The following is a 19809-nucleotide window of genomic DNA, read 5'->3' as shown; positions in this document are numbered from 1 at the left end:
TCAACGCTACAGAAAGGAAATTTGGGCTGGAGCACACTGCAGGTACCCTTCCCCTATCTTTGCCCCCCTCAACCCCACCCCAGCCATGTTCAAGGACAGCTTGGGTCCCTAAGGAAGTCCACTTTGAAAGTCAGCTGTTAGGAACCAACAGACAGCTGTCTCACAAGAGCCCTGTTCACCTAGGGGTGTGGGCCCAGACCAGCTCACAAAAGCCAGCCCCACCCGCATCCCCCTCAGTTATAGTCCTGTCCCAAATGGGAGGGGGAGAGACGTCCTGGGACAAAAGGAAAGAGAAGAAGAAAGGTTTCTCCACCAGCAAAAGACCCACAACCCTCAGCCAAGCCCTGCCCTAACCTCCAGTGTGTTCCAGTTCCAGAATCACCGTACCTCCCTCCCCACCCCCAAATTCCCATCCCGTCCATCTGGCAGACCTCAGTGAGGGGAGGTAGAGGAAAACAGACAGATTGAACTAATTCTGCCCAAGGTATGAATAAACACACAGTATGAACAGTCTTCATTGAGACCAGTGTTTCTCAGACCACACCAGAATCATCCGGGGAGATGGCTAAACCTGAGTCTTCCCGGACCCCACCCCTTAGAGAGCCTAGTTACTGCCTTTCCAGGTAGGCCTAGAAGTCAGCACAAACAGTCCACTGGGGGATTCTGATATAGGTGGTCTTAGGACCACACAGTGAGAAATGCTGATCTGATTCTACGTCATCATTACTCAGATGGGGAGACAGACCACGCTCAGCTCTGCGCATTGAAAAACAAAAAGAGCTTGTTAACCTAAGTGAGTGTGTTATTGATAGGATTTCAAGCTCTGTGCAGTCAGAATACGTAGCCAGATTCCAGTGGAGAGCATGGTCTGCAGTCAAATCCTAGGAGCAGTTAGGAGGCAACTTTCCAGCCTCCTCTCCCTTCAGAACCAAAGGTCTGGTTATGTTTCACAGCTGCTTCAGTGTCGGGGGCTGGCGTGAAGGGAGGAGCAGGAGAAGGGGCACGTGTGCGCACGGGTTATTGGGCGGTGAGCTGGGCCTGCCTGCGCATGACAGATGGGCACCAGCTGGCAGCTCATTGTCTCTAAGTCACTTCTATTAGAAACTGCAAATGACCAGAGGTGAGGAGGAGAAGGTGTGCAGACCAGTTTTATGCTCCCAGAGTATAAAATCGAAGTGTCCTGAGACGGGCGTAAGGAAGTGGAGGTGAAATCGCCTGAAAATGCATTTTCTTTCAAAAAGTCTTAAAGTTCTCGATTCCAACTGTTAGAAATTTTGTTCTTATTGGGAACATACCTTTGATTTTTATCATGGAAGTCAGTAGACAAATAGGATTTGCTTTTTGCAGTTTTGTTTTGCAGCCACCTTTGCTGGAATGCACATGTTCCATAGGCAAAGGCTTTCTGCTTAGAGATCATATGGAAACCTTGAGGTCCAGCACTCTAGTTTCAGTGTTGGAAAAACAGAGACAAAAATCCTTGGCTCACTAATGAAATACAGCTGGGTGAGAATGTGTAGGAAAAGGGTGGCCTTCCCTATACTTGGACTGGTGACCATGACAGGACAGGTACACAAAGAAGAATGGGAGGGGTTGGGGGCAATGAGGGGACCCAGAGCAGGGAAGTGAAGGGCTCTCTAACATAACCCAGGATGGGCTCCTGGTCTTCTCTTTGGGTGAACTTGGCCTCCCCCACTTAATTTTGACTGGAGATTAAATGTAGGCCCTGGGCTTCCCTGGTGGCTCAGTGGTTAAGAATCTGCCTGCCAATGCAGAGTACACAGGTTCAAGCCCTGGTCCGGGAAGATCTCACATGCCACGGAGCAACTAAGCCCGTGCGCCACAACTACTGAGCCTGCACTCTAGAGCCTGCAAGCCACAACTACTGAGCCCGCATGCTACAACTACTGAAGCCCGTGCACCTAGAGCCCGTGCTCCGCAACAAGAGAAGCCACCGCAATGAGAAGCCTGTGCACCGCAACGCTCGTCACAACTAGAGAAAGCTGGCATGCAGCAACGAAGACCCTACCCAGCCAAAAATAAATTCCCAAAAAAAAAAAAAATGTAGGCCCTGACCCTCAAAAGATGATCCCAGCCAATCTTTTCTACAGGCTGTTGTGGAGTCAGCTTCATAGCATAGCCAGGTTGAGACATTGCTAATCAAAAAATACCTCTCTTAAGGTTATTCTGTTCCCCAGGAATCACTTTAATGGAAGGAACTTCAGCAGTGCTAGGCAAAATTAGAAGCTTCTATTTTCCATGACAGTCATGGGAAATTTCCATACCCTACAGAGAGACTCATATGCACACCAGGGGCAGAAGGCACTGACTCAGCTCCACCCACCTCAGTGGGCCTGCAGGAAAGCCAGTTCCTCCTTCCACTGAACCTGGAGATGGGCACTGGGGCTGGGGCTGAGGCAGAGGCTCCTTGAGACTCTGCCCACACATACACCACCCCAGGACCACCACACCACCCTGCTGTTGAACAACTCATGACAGACACATGATCTGCCCTCTCGTTTAATCCACACAACAATGGAATGACATAGATACTACTACCAAGAACCTGAAGCTCCGTGAGATATTGGACTTGCCCAAGACCACAGAGCCAAAAGAGGATTTGAACCCAGATGTGCATGGCTCCAAGCCCGTCCTCCACCTTTTTACCTGAAAGTCCCCCACTCCCATACCAGGGCCTATGCTCTAAGGTAGAAGCTGAGTGCCTTTAAAAGTTGGTCGGGCTTCCCTGGTGGTGCAGTGGTTGAGAATCTGCCTGCTAATGCAGGGGACACGGGTTCGAGCCCTCGTCTGGGAAGATCCCACATGCCGCGGAGCAACTAGGCCCGTGAGCCACAACTACTGAGCCTGCGCGTCTGAAGCCTGTGCTCCGCAACAAGAGGCCACGATAGTGAGAGGCCCGCGCACCGCGATGAAGAGTGGCCCCCGCTTGCCGCAACTAGAGAAAGCCCTCGCACAGAAGCGAAGACCCAACACAGCCAAAAATAAATAATAAATAAATAATAAATAAAATTAAAAAAAAAAAAGAATAAACTTTTGGGGACTTCCCTGGTGGTGCACAGGTTGAGAAACCGCCTGCCAATGCAGGGGACACGGGTTCGATCCCTTGTCCGGGAAGATCCCACATGCCGCAGAGCAACTAAGCCCATGTGCCACAACTACTGAGCCTGCACTCTAGAGCCCACGAGCCACAACTACTGAGCCTGCGTGCCACAACTACTGAAGCCCACACGCCTAGAGCCTGTACTCCACAACAAGAGAAGCCACCGCAACAAGAAGCCCGCACACCGCAATGAAGAGTAGCCCCCACTCGCCGCAACTAGAGAAAGCCCGTGTGCAGCAATGAAGACCCAACACAGCCAAAAATAAATAAATAAATGAATAATTTTTTTAAAAAAAAGAATAAACTTTTGTAAAAAGAAGAAAAAAAAATAGGCAAGTAGGTGAGAGTTTAGGGAAATGGCAGAAAATTCAATCAGATAATCCAGCAGGAGCCAAATTGTGAAGGTCTTTTAAGTAAGTGCCAATAGGGTGCTAGAGTCTCCGAGGAGGCCTTTTTAAAAAGAGGAAGCACGGTCGGATCTGCCCTCAGCAAGAGCGCTGTGGCAACGGTGCGAAGGATGGGTTGGAAGGGATGGGAGAGGATGGGAGGGGATGCCCGAGCTTGGTGCTGGGGGTTTTATGATGAGCAGAAGCAGTCGCGATTCCTCCCCTCGTGGAACTTGCAGACTGGTTGGGAAGACAGATATTAATCAAATAGTCACAGGAATGAGGGCTCACTTACAACCGAGCAAATGTTGTGAAGGAAATGCAGCTCCAAAGGGAGCTGATAGATCCATGAAGAGGCTGTGGACAGGGGATGGAGAAGGAGGCTGAGGCGGTTAGAGTGGATAAACCACGGTGACTGCCTGAACGTGGCGGGGGGGTGCGGAGGGGGGGAGAAGGAGGATGCTCTCCAGGTTTTGACATCGGTAAGGCCCTAAAAGGATGTGGGGAGGGTATCAAGGAGAGCATGATGGGGAAGAGGGCAAGGTCCCAGCGATCCAGGAAAGATATAGGGGCCTTGGCCTTCCCCAGGACCCATACCCAGCAGAGCTGAAGTCAAACACTCAGATCTACCTCCCAGGAGCATGGGTGAAGTGGTCCATATCCTAAAGGACTGCAGGAGCAGTGGGGCCTTAAAGAGCGCCCATCCTCAGCACCAAGGGACAAGCAGAGACTTGCTGAAGGGGTGAATGGGGCCCTTAAGCTAAAAATGCCATGTTGTGTTTTACAAACAGAAGAGCCTGAGACTTCCCTGGCCCAAGGAAGGGAGAAAAGGGAGATGGTCAGGTGAGCCATACAGGCCCAGAAACATCCAGAAGGGAGTGATGAGCCAGAGGGGCCTTCTGACAGCAAAGGGCCACAGCCCCAACAAGGATCCACCTGCAGAGGAGGTCCCACTAGGGCAGCCAAGGCTGGATTATACTGTCTGCCCTCATAAAACTCACTATAACCAATGGCCGGTTAAGAGAAATCAGCACAGCATCACGGGGCCGCGGCCTCTGCCGTGTGCTTTGTGCTGAGCGTGCTGAACGTGTTTGCAGGTGCGAATGTGGAATGGAGTCAGCCTCCTGGGCTTTAATGAGGAGAGATTTTCCCAGGATCCTGGGTCCGTGTTGAAATATGGGCATCCCTGATACAGAAGCATTATCATCATACTTTATCATATTTGAAAGTTATAACCTCACCTTTCATCTTATGAATTCAAGTTAGGCATAATGGTTTGGGGGGAATGAGAGAACTCTTTATACCCATTTTCATGTGGAGAAACTAGCACAGAGAGGTCTAAGACTTGATGGAGGAGATGGCAGTGGTCAATGCTGGGGCCCAGGTCAGGCTCATAGAGGCTGGGCATCTGGAAATGACCTTTATGTGTCAAAAAGATAGTTTGGCTCTAATGTAAATTCTTATCTTCACATAATTCTCCAATAAGTGATAAAAATATAGATCTTTCCCTGAGCTACTTTAGAATGATTATACCTATTATAGCAGACATTCTACTATCATATAATGTTTATTTATACCCTCTCCTCATGTTTATTCATGACATGAATTTTAAAAGCCTGGTACCTTTGCACTTCTGGAACAGGCTGAAAGCCCACAAAGTTTTGAGGAAAAAGACCTGATGGTACATAGAAAATGTGCTTTTTTGGATGAGGCCTTCACAGCATATTTGCAGGCACTCCCCTCTATCTTATCCTTAAGGGACTCAAGTCCTCTGTCTTATTCTCAGACTGACTGTAGCATCTTAAACGGGGAAATTCTGACCTTTTATTCACTAAAATTCAATTCTAGGATGGGAATAAGGTTTAAACTGTCATTCTTCAAAGTGACAGTGACAGGAAACTGGACTGTCCAGGGTTCGCTCTAGAATATTAACAGAAAAACAGCTGTTAAGTGGGTCTGAGGCAAGCTAAGACCACATCACCCCGTGCCTCAGTTTCCTAGCTTCAACCATTCATTGACAAAAGATATTTCCTGAGCCCCCACTGTGAGCCACACATTGTTCTGGGCACTGATGGCAGAGCCATGAGCAAGTCATGACCTTGTGGAGGTCACAATGCTCCGTGAATGGGAAAAGAGGGAAAAGAGGCAAAATAATAATAATGATGATGATGATTACGATGATGATGATAAACAAATAGACAAATAAGAACATTTTAGGTTAAGTGCTGACAGCTAGGAAGGAAATAAAATTGTCATGCAAAAGAATAATTAGAAAAGGACCTCCTTCAGACATGGTCGGAGAAGGTTGACCTGACCATGTGACAATTAAGTTTAAAGTCTAACGGATGAGAAGAATGAGGAGGGGCCATGTGGAGAGAAGGGGGAAGGGCACTCCAGGCAGAGGGGCAGGGGCACAGCACCCCAAGTGAGGGGCGAGCCAGAGTGAGGTCAGGGGAGCCTTGGCTGGGTGACTAGGTTTGACTGTTAGCCTATGGAAAGCTGCTAAAGGAGAGAGGCAGGATCTGATTCATATTTTTAAAGGATTATTCTGAGAATTGATTGTAGGGTATGAGAGTCTTTCAGGCACTGTGCCAGGCAGTGTTTTATGCACCTCACAAACATTCTGTTAACTTATTTAATCCTCACGACAAGCCTGTGAAGTAGAGATTATTGTTTTCCCATTCTGCAGCTAGAAAAAAAGAGGCACAGCGAGGCAAAGTTATTTAGCAAAAAGCTCACAGTTAAACCCAGAACCTGTACTCTGCTTTACAACAGCCTCACCTCAAAACTGGGATCAGGAACAGGGAGTCAAAATATGCAACGGGGACTCATTCATTCAAAGGACAATGAATTTATTTAGCGCCTTCAGTGTGCCAGGTTCTGCACTAGGTTTGGGGTTTCAAGGGGGAAGAAAACATAGCTCTGCCCTCAAGGAGCAACCGGGCTATCAGGGGGAGAGTTGGACCCTCAGTATGAATAAATCCGGGCTTTGTGCATCCCAGTTCCTTGGCCCTGATTCTGGGGCCAGACTCTTCTACTTCTGGACCATCTAAATCACGCCTCATTTAGGGCCCAGGATAAACCAAGAGGTGATTCAGAGGACCATGGCAGGGGTGAGGTCCAGACTTCCTCAGGCATTGGACGCTCTTGCCCTGACTGCCCTCAAGGCTGGGCCAACTGCTCTCAGTCTCCAGGTCTGGGCATTAGAGAAGCACAGCCCTGGTGCGGGGGTCTTTCTAGATTCCAAGCACCTTCTAGCAGTCCCCACTGGGATGGCAAGTGAGCATTGTTTCTGCTTCAGCAGAACTCTAGCTCAAGGCCAGCTATTGTCTTCGAACTTGAGAAAACAGCCTTTCAGGAGCTGAGCCTCCTGCTTAATTTGAGGCTGCTACTTGCAGATTTGGGTAGGTAACCCTGAACTGAACTGTTTGGGGTGGGGGCAGAGTTCCATGACACTGAGGGGAGGGCCTCATGGCCTCCTGAAGCAGCAGCAATTTCCATAACAATTGCCCCAAACCCTCGCCTTGTTAATCCGTTTGTTCTCTGAGGCCCATACACAACTGCCTCTTCAGACAACCTGTTATTAAAGTCCTGTTATCCAGGCGAGACAAACCTGGTAGAGAACGGATTACCTCGTTCCTGCCTTCTGCATGATAAGTCAGCCCCAACCTTCCCACACACACACACACACCCCCGCCGGGTAAGAGGAGGGTGAATCACGGTCTATTCAACATCACTCTCAGGCACTTTTTCCCCTTTGACTTCATTAGGAGCAGTTCTTATGCTAGGGTGGCTGGCCTATTGATGAAACCTCAGCCCCTTCCACTGCAAGGCAGAAGTCAAACAATCAAAGACAGCACAGGCTGGAGAAATCAGAAAGAGGATTTGCATGAAATCAAGGGTTGGTGATGATCCTTGCAGATAGGAAGGAAAACGGGCCTTGTTCAGAAAAGTCAGTATGCAGCTGAATTGTTAACTCCATTCAGCCCTGTGTGGAAGCACCTGAAGGTTGATGGGGTTGTATGAGTTCCTGGGTAGGGCAAGGCGACCGGAGCATCCTTGCCCACAGTCTTGTAGCACTGGCTCACACCAGTGCGCTTGCTTTAGACTGGGACCTCCACAGAGACAAACAAGTTCTGTGCCCCCTGCATCCTGCTCTGTATGGTGCCTGGCACATAGTTGGAGTTCAGTGAATGTCTGGCAAATAAACACTTGAATAAAAATAATAGGTACCATTTATTGGACTCTTACTATACACTTTAAATGGGTTGCTCCATTTAATCTTCACAGCAACTTAATAATAAGGTACCATTATCCCTTTCATAGATAAGCAAACTGAGGCTCAAGCAGATTTTGTAACATGCCCAAGCTCACACAGCCGGTACATGATGGGGCTGGGATTTGAACCAGGCATGCACCTTTGCTTTCTTACTCCTCCGGCTATCTCTGTGAAGATTCCTGTGACTGACACAATTGGAGGAATCTGTGGCAAACTTGGTAGAGAGCCAGAGTGGGTGGGAGGAGGATATGGAACCAGCAGCCACCATGCCTATTAGTAAAGAACCTCAAATTTAGCCTAGAGACCAGCTATCTGACAGTGGGGACTTTTTGTGAGACAAGTGGCTTCACGGTGAATATCATCTACGTCAACTGCAAGATACTTTCTTCTTGAAAGACAGTCCCAGACCTCTGCAGTGACTGGTCTTCTGCACCATGCCCTGTATCCCATACCTCCTGAAAATTATGGGCGATGGCTGGTATATGACTCAGAGAGCATCATTACCTCACAAGACATTGGGGCTCACTCCAGTGCCCAAGCTCTTGGGATGAGGAATGTACTACTCACTCCTCTCCAAGGCCAGCCTTCTCTCTAAGCATATATTATTATAGGTTTCCAAGGTCAATGTAACACAACGCAGTGAGGACACGTTTCACTTATTTCCCACTACATATTAAACCAGAAGACACCACTAACCTGACCTATCAAGTTACTTGTGGAGCTCTTGTCACCACAAAAAGCATCAAGTTTTCCTGAAAGATTTTGTCCTCCTTTTATTTTTCAACAAGGATGTCTGTCATTTCATATTGATTTATAAGAGCTCTTTATGTAAGAAAGACATCATCCATTGTCATATGTGTTGCAAATACAAATCCTTTCCTCAGTCTTTTGCCTTATATTTTTACTTAATATGTTTTCAATATCTACAAGTAAAGTTTTACGTGAGCATATCTTTCAAACTTTCCCTCTGTAGTTTTGAAACCTCTCCCAGGCCAAGATTATATAACTACTAATATTTTATTCTGGCTTTGACTATGTAATTTTTAAACATTAAATACTTCAATTCCATTTAGAATTTATTTAGTTAGATGGTTTGAGCTATGGATAAAATAGTGTATTGCTTACCACTTAGCCCAGCTAACTGGACAAAAACTCAGCCCATAATGTCCCCTCTGAGAAACAACAACAACAGCAAAAATAGTCTATTCGTTAGTCCACCAAAAGTTCATGTCACGGGGCGTGAGTACAAATGAAAGTCACAAGAGACCCCAATAGTGAATCTAGCCATTATGGATGATCCAAGACAATGAACCCAGCTTTTCCTTAAAGGAAGTCTTTGTTACTGCAACTCATTTTGGCCCATGATAAGAGGAAGCAAGGGCTATAGACACTCCCTAAAGAACTTAGAAGAGTTTGTTAAAAAGGCATAGTTTGGCTAAGATCCCTTCCTGCCCAGGCTGATGCAGAGGGTTATTGCTTTGGTGGGGGGTTACTTCCACTCAGGCAATCCCAGTGAGTCTGGGCCACTTGTAATTAGATTCTCCTGGAGGTCATGACCAAATTCAATTCCAGAGGTGAATCCTGAAGCTATGGAATAGAAATGAAACAGGTGTGAAGATTGTCTGACACCCAGACAACAAACTGAACAGATCAGCACTCCAAGCCTTGGGGGTGGAGGTGGGGTGTTAGAGGAGGGGCAAAGGCATAGGTTTAGGGATCTGTAAATATTCTTCTTTTACTGGAACACATACTGCTTAGTGGGCTGGCTCTGTCCCCTCCAGATTATTAACACAGAATGCCTAAGGGAAGGCACCAGGGATAAATCACAGCTTAGTAACAAAATTCATAGCAAGAAGCAAATGAGAACAAAACGCATGCCGAATCTAGGCCATTTTCCCTATTCAAAATGCAGAAGGTTTTCCCTGGATGTGTTCTAGAATTGCTTAGAATTGCTTGCTTCATTTATGTCAGCCAAAGGTTTGTGGGGTTTTCCAAGGTAAGAAAGGGAAAATGAATTTCTGTTAAATGTCCCTCAGTTGGATGTATTATCCACTTCTTAAGTTGTTCCTGGTAAGTACATTATCCTGGACCAGTATCTGTCTGCCCAGCCCCTCCCTTGGACAGCGTGTCCTCTGGTTTTCACCTGACCCTGCTAGGAAGGGACCAAGTGTCAGAGAAATTATGTCCTGCCATCTCCTTTCAGTTTTGATTTGGGGCTCATTGAGTGGTTTTAGATTCTCTCTGCCACTGTTCCCTTCCACTAGGGTGATAAACGAAAGATTGCTTCTTAATGGAAGGCAATACCTGCAGTGAATCATGCCCACACATTGAACGGCATCTTTTTCACACAAAATGGATGCTGCATCTCATGTGAGGAAACAGTTTTCCCCCTTTCTCAGAATAGCATCAGGAGCTGGAGCTCTAAAATAATAGCTCGATACTCAGCCTTTATTTCTAAACCCCTAACTAAATTCCTTCTTACTAAAACTAAGATAAATTAAATATTCCAAACTCACAGATTTAAAAGAAAACAAAAACAAATAATGACAGAAAAAACTCAGTTCAGTGTTCAGTTTTCAGACTCTGAGATGCACAGGGAATGAGCAAACAGCTGGCTAGACACACACACACACGTACACACACACACACGTACACACACACACATGTACACACACACACACGTACACACACACACACACGTACACACACACACACACACACACGCGCGTACTCTCTCTCACACAGGAGAGCTGAAAATTCATGCAAGTCAGTGTTGGACTTTTAGCCAAAATGACAAGTACTAGTATTTTTGTACATCTTGTCAAATAAATGCCAATCCTTAAAAAACGCTGATTTTTTTCCCGAGATCTAGCTAATCCTGGCCATTTGTGGGTAAGTGCTAAAAATCTGAAATGTTAAAGAGAAAAAAGAAAGTGTTTTCTCATAATAGGACCCAAACTCTGGATGCAAACTAAACGACCTGCACTTAACCATTCAGATATTATCACACACAGGCATGTTCTAAACCACCCAACCAAAATCCAGCTTTCTAATTGAATTCTGTGTCACAAACCTGATATAGGGTCAGAGCCACAAAGTATAGACTGTGAAACGTGCTTGGACCTTACTCTTAAAACCAGTGTATTTGGTGACTTGATAATCTCAAGTGTCAAAGAGCAGTGTCCTAAAAGCCAGCTCTTTCCTGGGCGGCCCTTACAGTACATGCAGTGTCTACCTTGAGTGAGCTGCAGGGTGAGGTTTAGGCAGTTACCTGGTGAATTTGAACAACATGGACACATCAGACTCATCACTCTCATTCCTGAAAATTCATCCCCAGTTTAGAGCACCCGATATATGTGGCTGGAGCCAGGATGGTGGTAAAGCATAGTGGTTAGAAGGACCTGCTTTTGAAAACCTCTGACATGCCTGGATTTGCACCCACTTGCCAGCTGAGTGCTCCTGGGAAAGGCACGGAAGGCTCTGAGCGTCAGTACTTCCATCTGTCAAATGGAGGGAATGAGCCAGCCCACCACAGAGGTGGTCACGGGGCTTAAGGGTGCTGCCCTGTGTCAAATGCCCAGCAAGCCCCAGTCGCCAATGTTGCTGGCTCCATTAGCGAACACCATCCTCTTCCCTCTCCTGTGGGGCTGGGTAGTCTGAGAAGAGACACTCAAGAGACTATTGAAGGAAGAGTGTGCTTTCTGAAGCTAATAACCTACAAGGACAAACGTTTGCCCTGGTGGTTAATTTTAAATGTTTAAGTAATTGCAGCAAGATAAAAACTGACGCTGTAGCTGAGAGTACCAATAAAAGGGTTGAACGGAAAAGAAAGAGTCTACCCTTTATCATGATCTTTCAAAGTCTTCTTAGAAACCTGAATATCTCATGACTTCAGAGTACAGATACCAGCTAGCAGCCCCAGCCCTACTCCAGGGTAACCACTGATGTCTGGGTAGTGGCAACTCTCCTGTGAGAAGTGTCAGCAGATGCAAACCGCCTGAGAGGACTGTCTGTTTCCTTGCAGGGTTGAAGAAAGCTTCAAAACCTTATTTTGGTCCATCTTCGGCTTGTCGGAAGTGATCTCGGTGGTGCTGAAATATGACCACAAATTCATCGAGAACATTGGCTATGTTCTCTACGGCGTTTATAACGTCACCATGGTGGTCGTGCTGCTCAACATGCTAATAGCCATGATCAACAACTCGTATCAGGAAATTGAGGTAAGACCAGTTAACTGAAAATGCTCTCTCTCCCTGGGTTTAATTTGCATTGCTGTTTTCAGCAATGAGGGTAATGACGTCAGAAGCTCGTGTGTTATTAAATGTGAAGCCAGAACAGCAAACAACAGGCATTTTCCCTGGATCGCTCCAAGAAGCACTTCCAGTCAACCTGCCATGACACACGGCAGGCACCATGCATGCAATGGCCCAACGAGGGCAGAAAGAAACAGGGTCACGAATCTTTCCTCTTTTACATGTGTCCCCTCGGGACAGCATGCAGGTGACCCATGGCAAATTGGAATGACTGTTTCTTTCACCCTACATTCACTTCTGCCTCTCCTGAGTTATTTATTAAGTACCTACTGTATGCCAAGACTGTGCTAGGCACTGGCGATACAGAGATGACCAAGACACGATCTCTGCCCTTGAAGAGATTCTCACTCAGTCCAGTGAGAGAAAACAGATACATCAATCAACAAATTACGGTGCAGTGGGGCCAGCGCACCCAGAGAAGTCCTAGCAGGTGTAGGAGCTGCAGAATAGAGAGAGTGCGTGACGATGGGGGCGCCGAAGCTTGCAGAGGTGATACTTGAAGGCCGTTCAAAGACTGATCTTGCTAGACAAAGGAGTCAAGACAGTATATCAGGAGGCAAATTATCAAAATCTAAAATGCAAAAACCATGAACTATTGATTGCAGCCTTGTTTGGAACAGCAAGAGATGAAAAACAAACTAAATGAGCATTACTAGGAATCTAGTTAAATAGATTATGATGGATCTGAACAGAGGGAAACTGTGCAGCTTTTCAAAAGGATGAGGACTTTCTCTATATTCTGATGCAGAAAGACCTCCAATTATAATGGTAAGTAGAGAAAAGGCAAGTTGCAGAACAATGTATTTACTGTACTCTATGTAGAGAGGAAGCAAAAGGAACACGTATTCCTTTTTGATCATATAATCATTTGAAAAAGAAAAATAACCTGAAAGTGTACACAAGAAGAGCATAGCAAGGGGCGCCTGTTGAGAGGTGGGTGTTAGAGGTCATGGTGGGTGTACAGGCTTTCTCTTTATACGCTCTTGTGCTTAGAAATCATGTCATTGTTCTACCTATTAAAAGTCAAATAAATAAATGCAACATTAAAACAAAATAAAATGCACTGACCCTTTGACTCAGCAAATCTGTGCAGAGATATGATTTTACATAGATGTTCACTAAAAGAAAAACTTGGAAATAGCCCATCAACATAGGAATATTTAAATAAACTGATATAGCATAGACTTTAAAATACTGTTTATAAACAATGAGAAAGACTTTTTTGTGCTGACAGAGCAAATCTCTATGATATTGTTAAGTGAAAAAATGCAAGCTGTAGAAAAACATCCATAGGCAAGTCTCATGTACGTAATAATACAAATGTGCAGATACAGAAAGCAAAGGTAGAAAAAGGGTGTCCGCTGGGGAAGGGAGTGAAACAAGAAAGGAGATTTGAAAGGACTTTCGCATTTGCGTGGTATACCTCTGTACTTAAATCTTTTATAAGAAACAATTACTTGTGTATAGAAAAGAATCAAGACTTCCATGTATTTGTTTGCTAGGGCTCTCACAACAAAATATCACAGACTGGGTGCCTTAAATAACAAAAAGTTATTTTCTCACAGTTCTGGAGCCTAGAGGTCCAAGATCAAGGTACTGGAGGACTGGTTTCTTCTGAGGCCTCTCTCCTTGGCTTGCCGATGACTGCCTTCTTGCTGTGTCCACACAGGGCCTTTCCTCTGTGTATCTCTTCCTCTCCTTATGATGACACCAGTCATATTGGATTAGGGCCCCACCCTTACAGCCTCATTTAACCTTAATTACCTCTTTAAAGGCCCTTTCTCCAAAGATAATCACACTCTAAGATACTTATGGTCAGGGCTTCAACATATGAATTTTAGGGGGAAGCTTTGGTCCATAAAATCCCTCCAAAAAAGAGTATTCTAAACAGTAGGAACAGCATGTGCCAAGGCAGGGAGGGATAAAACAATGTGGTATACTCAGCACTGTGCTGCAAGAGTGTAGACTGAGCAAGAAAAAGAGGTAAGAGGAGACAGGAAGAGGTGAGCCAGTGTGAAGCCTTAGTCTTAGCCCCCAGCCTCACCACCCTGCCACCCTGCCACCTACAGGAAAACGCAGCACTGTGTCAGCAGACAAACAACATATATATATACACATATATATATATTTAAGTGTTTTACAAACGTGGTCACCTATGTGGATAATGAGCTGTTGCTAACTAACCCTCCCTGCCCTCCTGGGCCTCAGCTTCCCCACGTGTAAGAGAAACCAGATGGTGCCTGGAATACATGGGTCTCTGGAGCACTCACCCCAGGTGTTCTGCCCCATCCTATCGAGCACATTGTGCGTTGGTCCAAATGAACATAACGTGGGAAGTCACGTGATTAGCATGAGTGATGCCCACTAGTTTGGGGCAGAAGTGAGCAAGCCCACGGCTTGTGACGTCAAGTTATCCACCACAGGGTGGTGCTAGGAGACAGAGAGAGCCCACTGCAGCCCACTGGGCGCTGGGCTTCTCCTTGTCTGGTGAGAGCAAATGTCCCCACTGTCTTACTGGTGATTCGTGTACAAGGACACTGAGATCGGCTGCTGGGACGTGCCTAGTGTTCATGGTCACAATGAATCTTAATGAAGTACGTATTTGTAAATTCTTACAGGAGAACACTTATTCAACAGATCTTGAGCACCTACGTCCGAATCCACAGACTTGCCTGCCTCTGTGCCTGCCATGCCCCGCCCCCCCCCCCCCCCCCCGCCATTGCCCTCCTGTAGGCAGACAGGCCTTCTCCCCCTGAGCAGCCCCAGCCATGCGCCCTGGCCCCCTGCCCTCTCCCCTCCTCGGGATCAGCCACTGCACATTAGCCCTCCCCACCTACATCCTCGCCCTCTCCCCCTCTCTAGCTAATCCTGCCTGTCAGCATTTAAATGCATCTCTTGATCTTCTTTTTAAAATAAATTTATTTATTTATTTATTTATTTTTGGTTGCATTGGGTCTTCGTTGCTGCGCGCGGGCTTTCTCTAGTTGCGGCGAGCGGGGACTACTCTTTGTTGTGATGCGCAGGCTTCTCATTGTGGTGGCTTCTCTCGTTGCGGAGCACGGGTTCTAGGCACGCGGGCTTCAGTAGTTGTGGCTCACGGGCTCTAGAGCACAGGCTCAGCAGTTGTGGCGCACGGGCTTAGTTGCTCCACGGCATGTGGGATTTCACTTTCCAGCTCTGAACCTCTTTGTCTCCTGCTCTTTACTGCCTACGAAGAGTTGTTTACACTTCGCACTGCCTCTCCACTAATTAACTGCTACTCTTCTCCACCCCAGCCCACCCGCACTTGACCTGGTTGAGAACTACTCACCCCTTGGATCTCAGCTCAAATGCTAGCCCTCGGGGCAGCTTTCCCTGACCCCCAGGGCCAGGACCCCCAGCACCCAGCTCTTAGCCCAGCTCTAGATACAAAGAGCTGATGAGTTAACATACTCATGTCATTGGCCAGGCTGCGTGTCCCAGGAGGGCAGGATTGCCATCCCCAGTACCTACTTAGCACAGCCCAGGCACACAGTAGGTGAGTGCTAGGTGGGCACATAGTAGGAGGTTTGCTGAGTGACTGAAGGTTGAACATCAGGCAATGTATTAAGCTATGGAGATACAAATAATACTTACTGAGGGTTTACTAAGTATCTGACATTGTTTTTCCTGCATTAACTTCTTTAACTCCCACAAGAGCCTATGAGGTAGGTATTATTATCCTCATTTTACAGATGAGGAAACTGAGGCCCAGAGCAGCTAAGTCACTTGCCATGGTTACACAGCTAGTAAGGAACAGAGGCAGGGTTTGAACCCAGCCAGGCTTCGGAGCCTGTGCTCTCTCCACTGCATCACCCTTCCTCTCAGGTCGGCAGTCCTCCCACACCTCTCTGCTGTACAGCTGAGACCAGGAATGACCCCTGCCCTCACAAAGCTTCCAGTCTAAACGACCTGTATAGCATGTCCCCATAGAGCAGGCCAGGTGCTGATGGGGTCTCAGTAAAAGCAAGCCTGCTGGTGAGCACCTTATACTCTCCTGGCACATGCCAGCAGCCTCATGTGGGCCCCTGCTGGGCTCACAGCCCCTTGAAGCATAGCTCGGGCCTGTGGGGAGAAAAGCCCACTGCTCACAGAGCACGTATTCAGTGCCGGCCTTAGGGCTACGGGAAGCAGGCTATCACCATGAGCAGAGGAGCAAGCCCAAGACCACTGCCTACGTCACACAGCTAGTAAGGGTCTAGCTGATTCCAAACCCCACGCCTCTTTCCTGGCCTCAGACTGCCCTCCTAGGACAGGGGCCCAGGGAGCCTCCCTACAGAAAACACACACCTGCTACCTCTCAGGGGGCCCCACTCAGCATTTCTGGCATTGCCACCAACTCAGAAGTAACAGATCTGGGCTTTAAATCTACCACCACCACCACTAGGGAAGAGGGCATGGCCAGACTACCTCCTGCCAGCTCGTCAGGTTTGCTCCCCTTGAATTACATACACTAGACCTCTTAACATCATTTGACAGCACTCTGACCAATGAGAAATACACTTTCTAATAGGAAACACATGATGGTGTCTGATATGGTAGCCACGAACTACATGTACTGAGCACTCGAAATGTGGCCAGTCCAAATTGAGATGTGCTATGAGTGTAGAACACATGCCAATTTCGAAGACTCGGTATGCCAAGAAAATCTGAGCTATCTCATAAATAATTTTTATAACGATTACATGTTGAAATGATAACATTTTGGATCTATCAGATTAAATAAAATACATCACTGATATTAATTTCACTTGTTTCATTTTACCTTTTATAATGTGGCTCTTAGAAAATGTAAATGCCCTTGTGTGGTTCTCCTTTGCGGCTGACGTTATGTGTCTGTTGGATAGCACTGCCTCTGATGGTGTGCTGTTGTTTTCCTTGCCTCACAGGAGGATGCAGATGTGGAGTGGAAGTTTGCCCGAGCAAAGCTCTGGCTGTCTTATTTTGATGAAGGAAGAACTCTACCTGCTCCTTTTAATCTAGTGCCAAGTCCTAAATCATTTTATTATCTCATAATGAGAATCAAGATGTGCCTCATAAAACTCTGCAAATCTAAGGCCAAAAGCTGTGAAAATGACCTTGAAATGGGCATGCTGAATTCTAAATTCAGGGTAGGTAGCGTGGGACTTATGGGGCTAGAGAGGCAGCAGGAGGGGGAGGGGGAGCTGTGTGTGAGTGATTCAGATGGTGCCCCTGATACAAGGGAAGTCAGGAGCCCGGAGGGACCCCGTGCTTTTCAGAATCAGCCAGCGCATCAGCGAAGCTGCAGCACCAGCAGGGGCAGCCGGCCGGCCGCAGTGCCCCTCGTCCTGCAGGCTGAGCCGGGACCCCACTGAGGGACTCCTTAGTGGACTCGGAAGCAGATTAGCTCTTCCCGGAAAGTATCTGCATTATGATGTCTGGGAAGAAAGGTTCCCTGCCCATTATCTCCCCCTCCTGGAGATTCTCAGTTGTTAGCATATTAAAATCTCTGGGGAGTCTTGGAGGAAGGACACCCACATCACTTTAACTGAGTGCTTTCCAAACAAAGCTGACCAAATGGTAATTTGTAACCCACTGACATCCTACAGAACTAGAGGCCCCAGGAACATGTTCTAGAAAGCCAAGCAGCAGTGGGTATAGTGACCTCCTAAGGGTCCTCATTTTAGAGACAGCGCCCGTATGCAGGTCCTGTTCGAGTCCTAGAATGCATGTATGTACAATCATGTATCATGTATTATGTATTATATATTATGTATTCTCTATTTTTTTCCCAGAAGACTCGCTACCAGGCTGGCATGAGGAATTCTGAAAACCTGACAGCAAATAACACTTACAGCAAGCCCACCAGATATCAGGTAACCACCCCTTTCCCAGGTATGGGCAGAAGTGGACTCCGTTAAGACACCGATTTAGTCACGTGGCTGTGTCACTCCCCCCAGAACACAGCTTCATTCCTTCCTTCATTCGACAAATATTTATTGAGTGCCTACTGTATGCCAGGCACCATGCTGCCTCCTGGGGATACAGACATGGTTCCCATCTTACTGGTACTTCCAGTCTATAGAGGGAGAGACACAATGAGCAAATAAACACACAAATAAATATGTAACTTCAAATGGATAAAAGTGCCAAGAAGAAAACAATCAGATGTTAAAATGGAGAAAAATAGGGAGCCCCTGCTTAGATATGGCTGTCAGAGGAGGTACCTTCAAGGAGAGGACAGTTAGCTAAAACCTCAGAGATGAGAAGGAGGCGGCCACGTGGGGCCTTTCAGGCAGAGGAAGAGCATCAGCAAAAGCCAGAGGGGGGAAGCTTGGTGGGTCCAGAGCAGCTAGAGCTCAGCGACCAGGGGAGAGGGGAGGGCGATGAGGTCAGAGTCGAAATCAGGGGGCTGGAGCAAGGGCAGGAGGTGGATTTTACTCTGATGTACCTAGGAAGGCAGTGGGAGGAGTTTAACTTGGGGGAGGGAGAAGATGATAAAATTTTATTTGTGCTTTAAGAAGACTACCTAACTGCTATAATGAGAAGAGACTGGTGAGGACAAGAGTGGAAGCAGGGAGACCAGTGAGGAGGATGTGACAGTCATCCAGGTACAAGGAAGGGCGACTTGGAGTGTGAGAAGGGTGAAGGAGAAAAACTGACTGACTCAATATATGTTTGGGATGCATCGCCAAAGGGACGTGATGCAAACCAGCGGGCGCGGGGTAGGGAGAGGCAGGCACGCAGGATGGCTCCCAGGGATCTGTCTTAAGCAACCAGGTGGATACTGATGCCTTCGGTAAGAACCTGACCTTAGACTGCCAGCCGGCAAAGTCTGTTAATATAAAAATTAGGAGAACTTTTATGCTTACAGATCTTGCTTTGCTTTTGGAAATTAATGCAAAATCTCTGTATCCGTTTGCATCAGCCAGTGATAAATGGTTATTACAGGTTATTGATTATAAAAGTGCAGGCCATTCTTTTCCTGCTTTCCCACTCCCAATGACCAGCAGTTTTACCCATGCTGACCATTTCCTATCAGATGTAAATCTGAAGCTGTCCTGAGTGTTCCTTCAGGCCAAGGTGATACAACCCTGGTGCCAGCATCCCCGAGGGAGCCATTACAGACTTAGCATCTTCCAGACACAGGTCTCTGATTGAATCTGCATCCATATTTCAGAAGCTAGCTGTGCAGTTACGAGGAGTTAAGCGTACAATTAAGAAACAGCCCATCCCTCGTAGCACTTATAGTTTTATCAGATGACATGGGCTAAAAATTGGCAGAGGGCAAGTCTTGTCTTTAACTGTGCATAAAATTGGACCTGACCAGTTTGATCTGCTTTGAGTTATTTTACAGGACAAATCCTTTGGTCAGCGGAAGGATTTTTATTTCTTAGCTTCTCGGAGAGAAGTAGAGATTATCTGTGCCACAGAAAAGATAGAAAACCCTAACAGGGGCTTCCCTGGTGGCGCAGTGGTTAAGAATCCGCCTGCCAATGCAGGGGACACAGGTTTGAGACCTGACCCGGGAAGATCCCACATGCCATGGAGCAACTAAGCCCTTGCGCCACAACTACTGAGGCTGTGCTGTAAAGCCCGCAAGCCACAACTACTGAGCCCATGTGCCACAACTACAGAAGCCCGCGCGCCTAGAGCCCATGCTCCCCAACAAGAGAAGCCACCGCAATGAGAAACCTGTGCGCCACAACTAGAGAAAGCCCGTGTGCAGCAATG

At 47.0% G+C, this 19809-nt stretch overlaps 1 protein-coding gene across 5 annotated transcripts in view; it reads left to right on the top strand.

Annotated features, from left to right (window-relative positions):
- The window catches only part of TRPC7 (transient receptor potential cation channel subfamily C member 7), a 122190-nt gene that overhangs the window by 94963 nt on the left and 7418 nt on the right, over positions 1–19809 (top strand). For 4 of the 5 annotated variants that reach the window (XM_061188214.1, XM_061188219.1, XM_061188218.1 and 1 more), the window contains 3 exons: positions 11808–12003; positions 17004–17225; positions 17871–17951. In XM_061188214.1, coding sequence (XP_061044197.1) covers positions 11808–12003; positions 17004–17225; positions 17871–17951 — 499 coding nt within the window. The remainder of the gene's footprint in view (positions 1–11807; positions 12004–17003; positions 17226–17870; positions 17952–19809) is intronic. The other variant, XM_061188215.1, reaches the window with a different exon arrangement.

Source organism: Eubalaena glacialis, chromosome 4 (assembly GCF_028564815.1).
Source record: "Eubalaena glacialis isolate mEubGla1 chromosome 4, mEubGla1.1.hap2.+ XY, whole genome shotgun sequence".
NCBI lineage: Eukaryota > Metazoa > Chordata > Mammalia > Artiodactyla > Balaenidae > Eubalaena > Eubalaena glacialis.
Note: the sequence above shows the minus strand (reverse complement) of the source record. Positions and strands in the feature narration are given on the sequence as shown.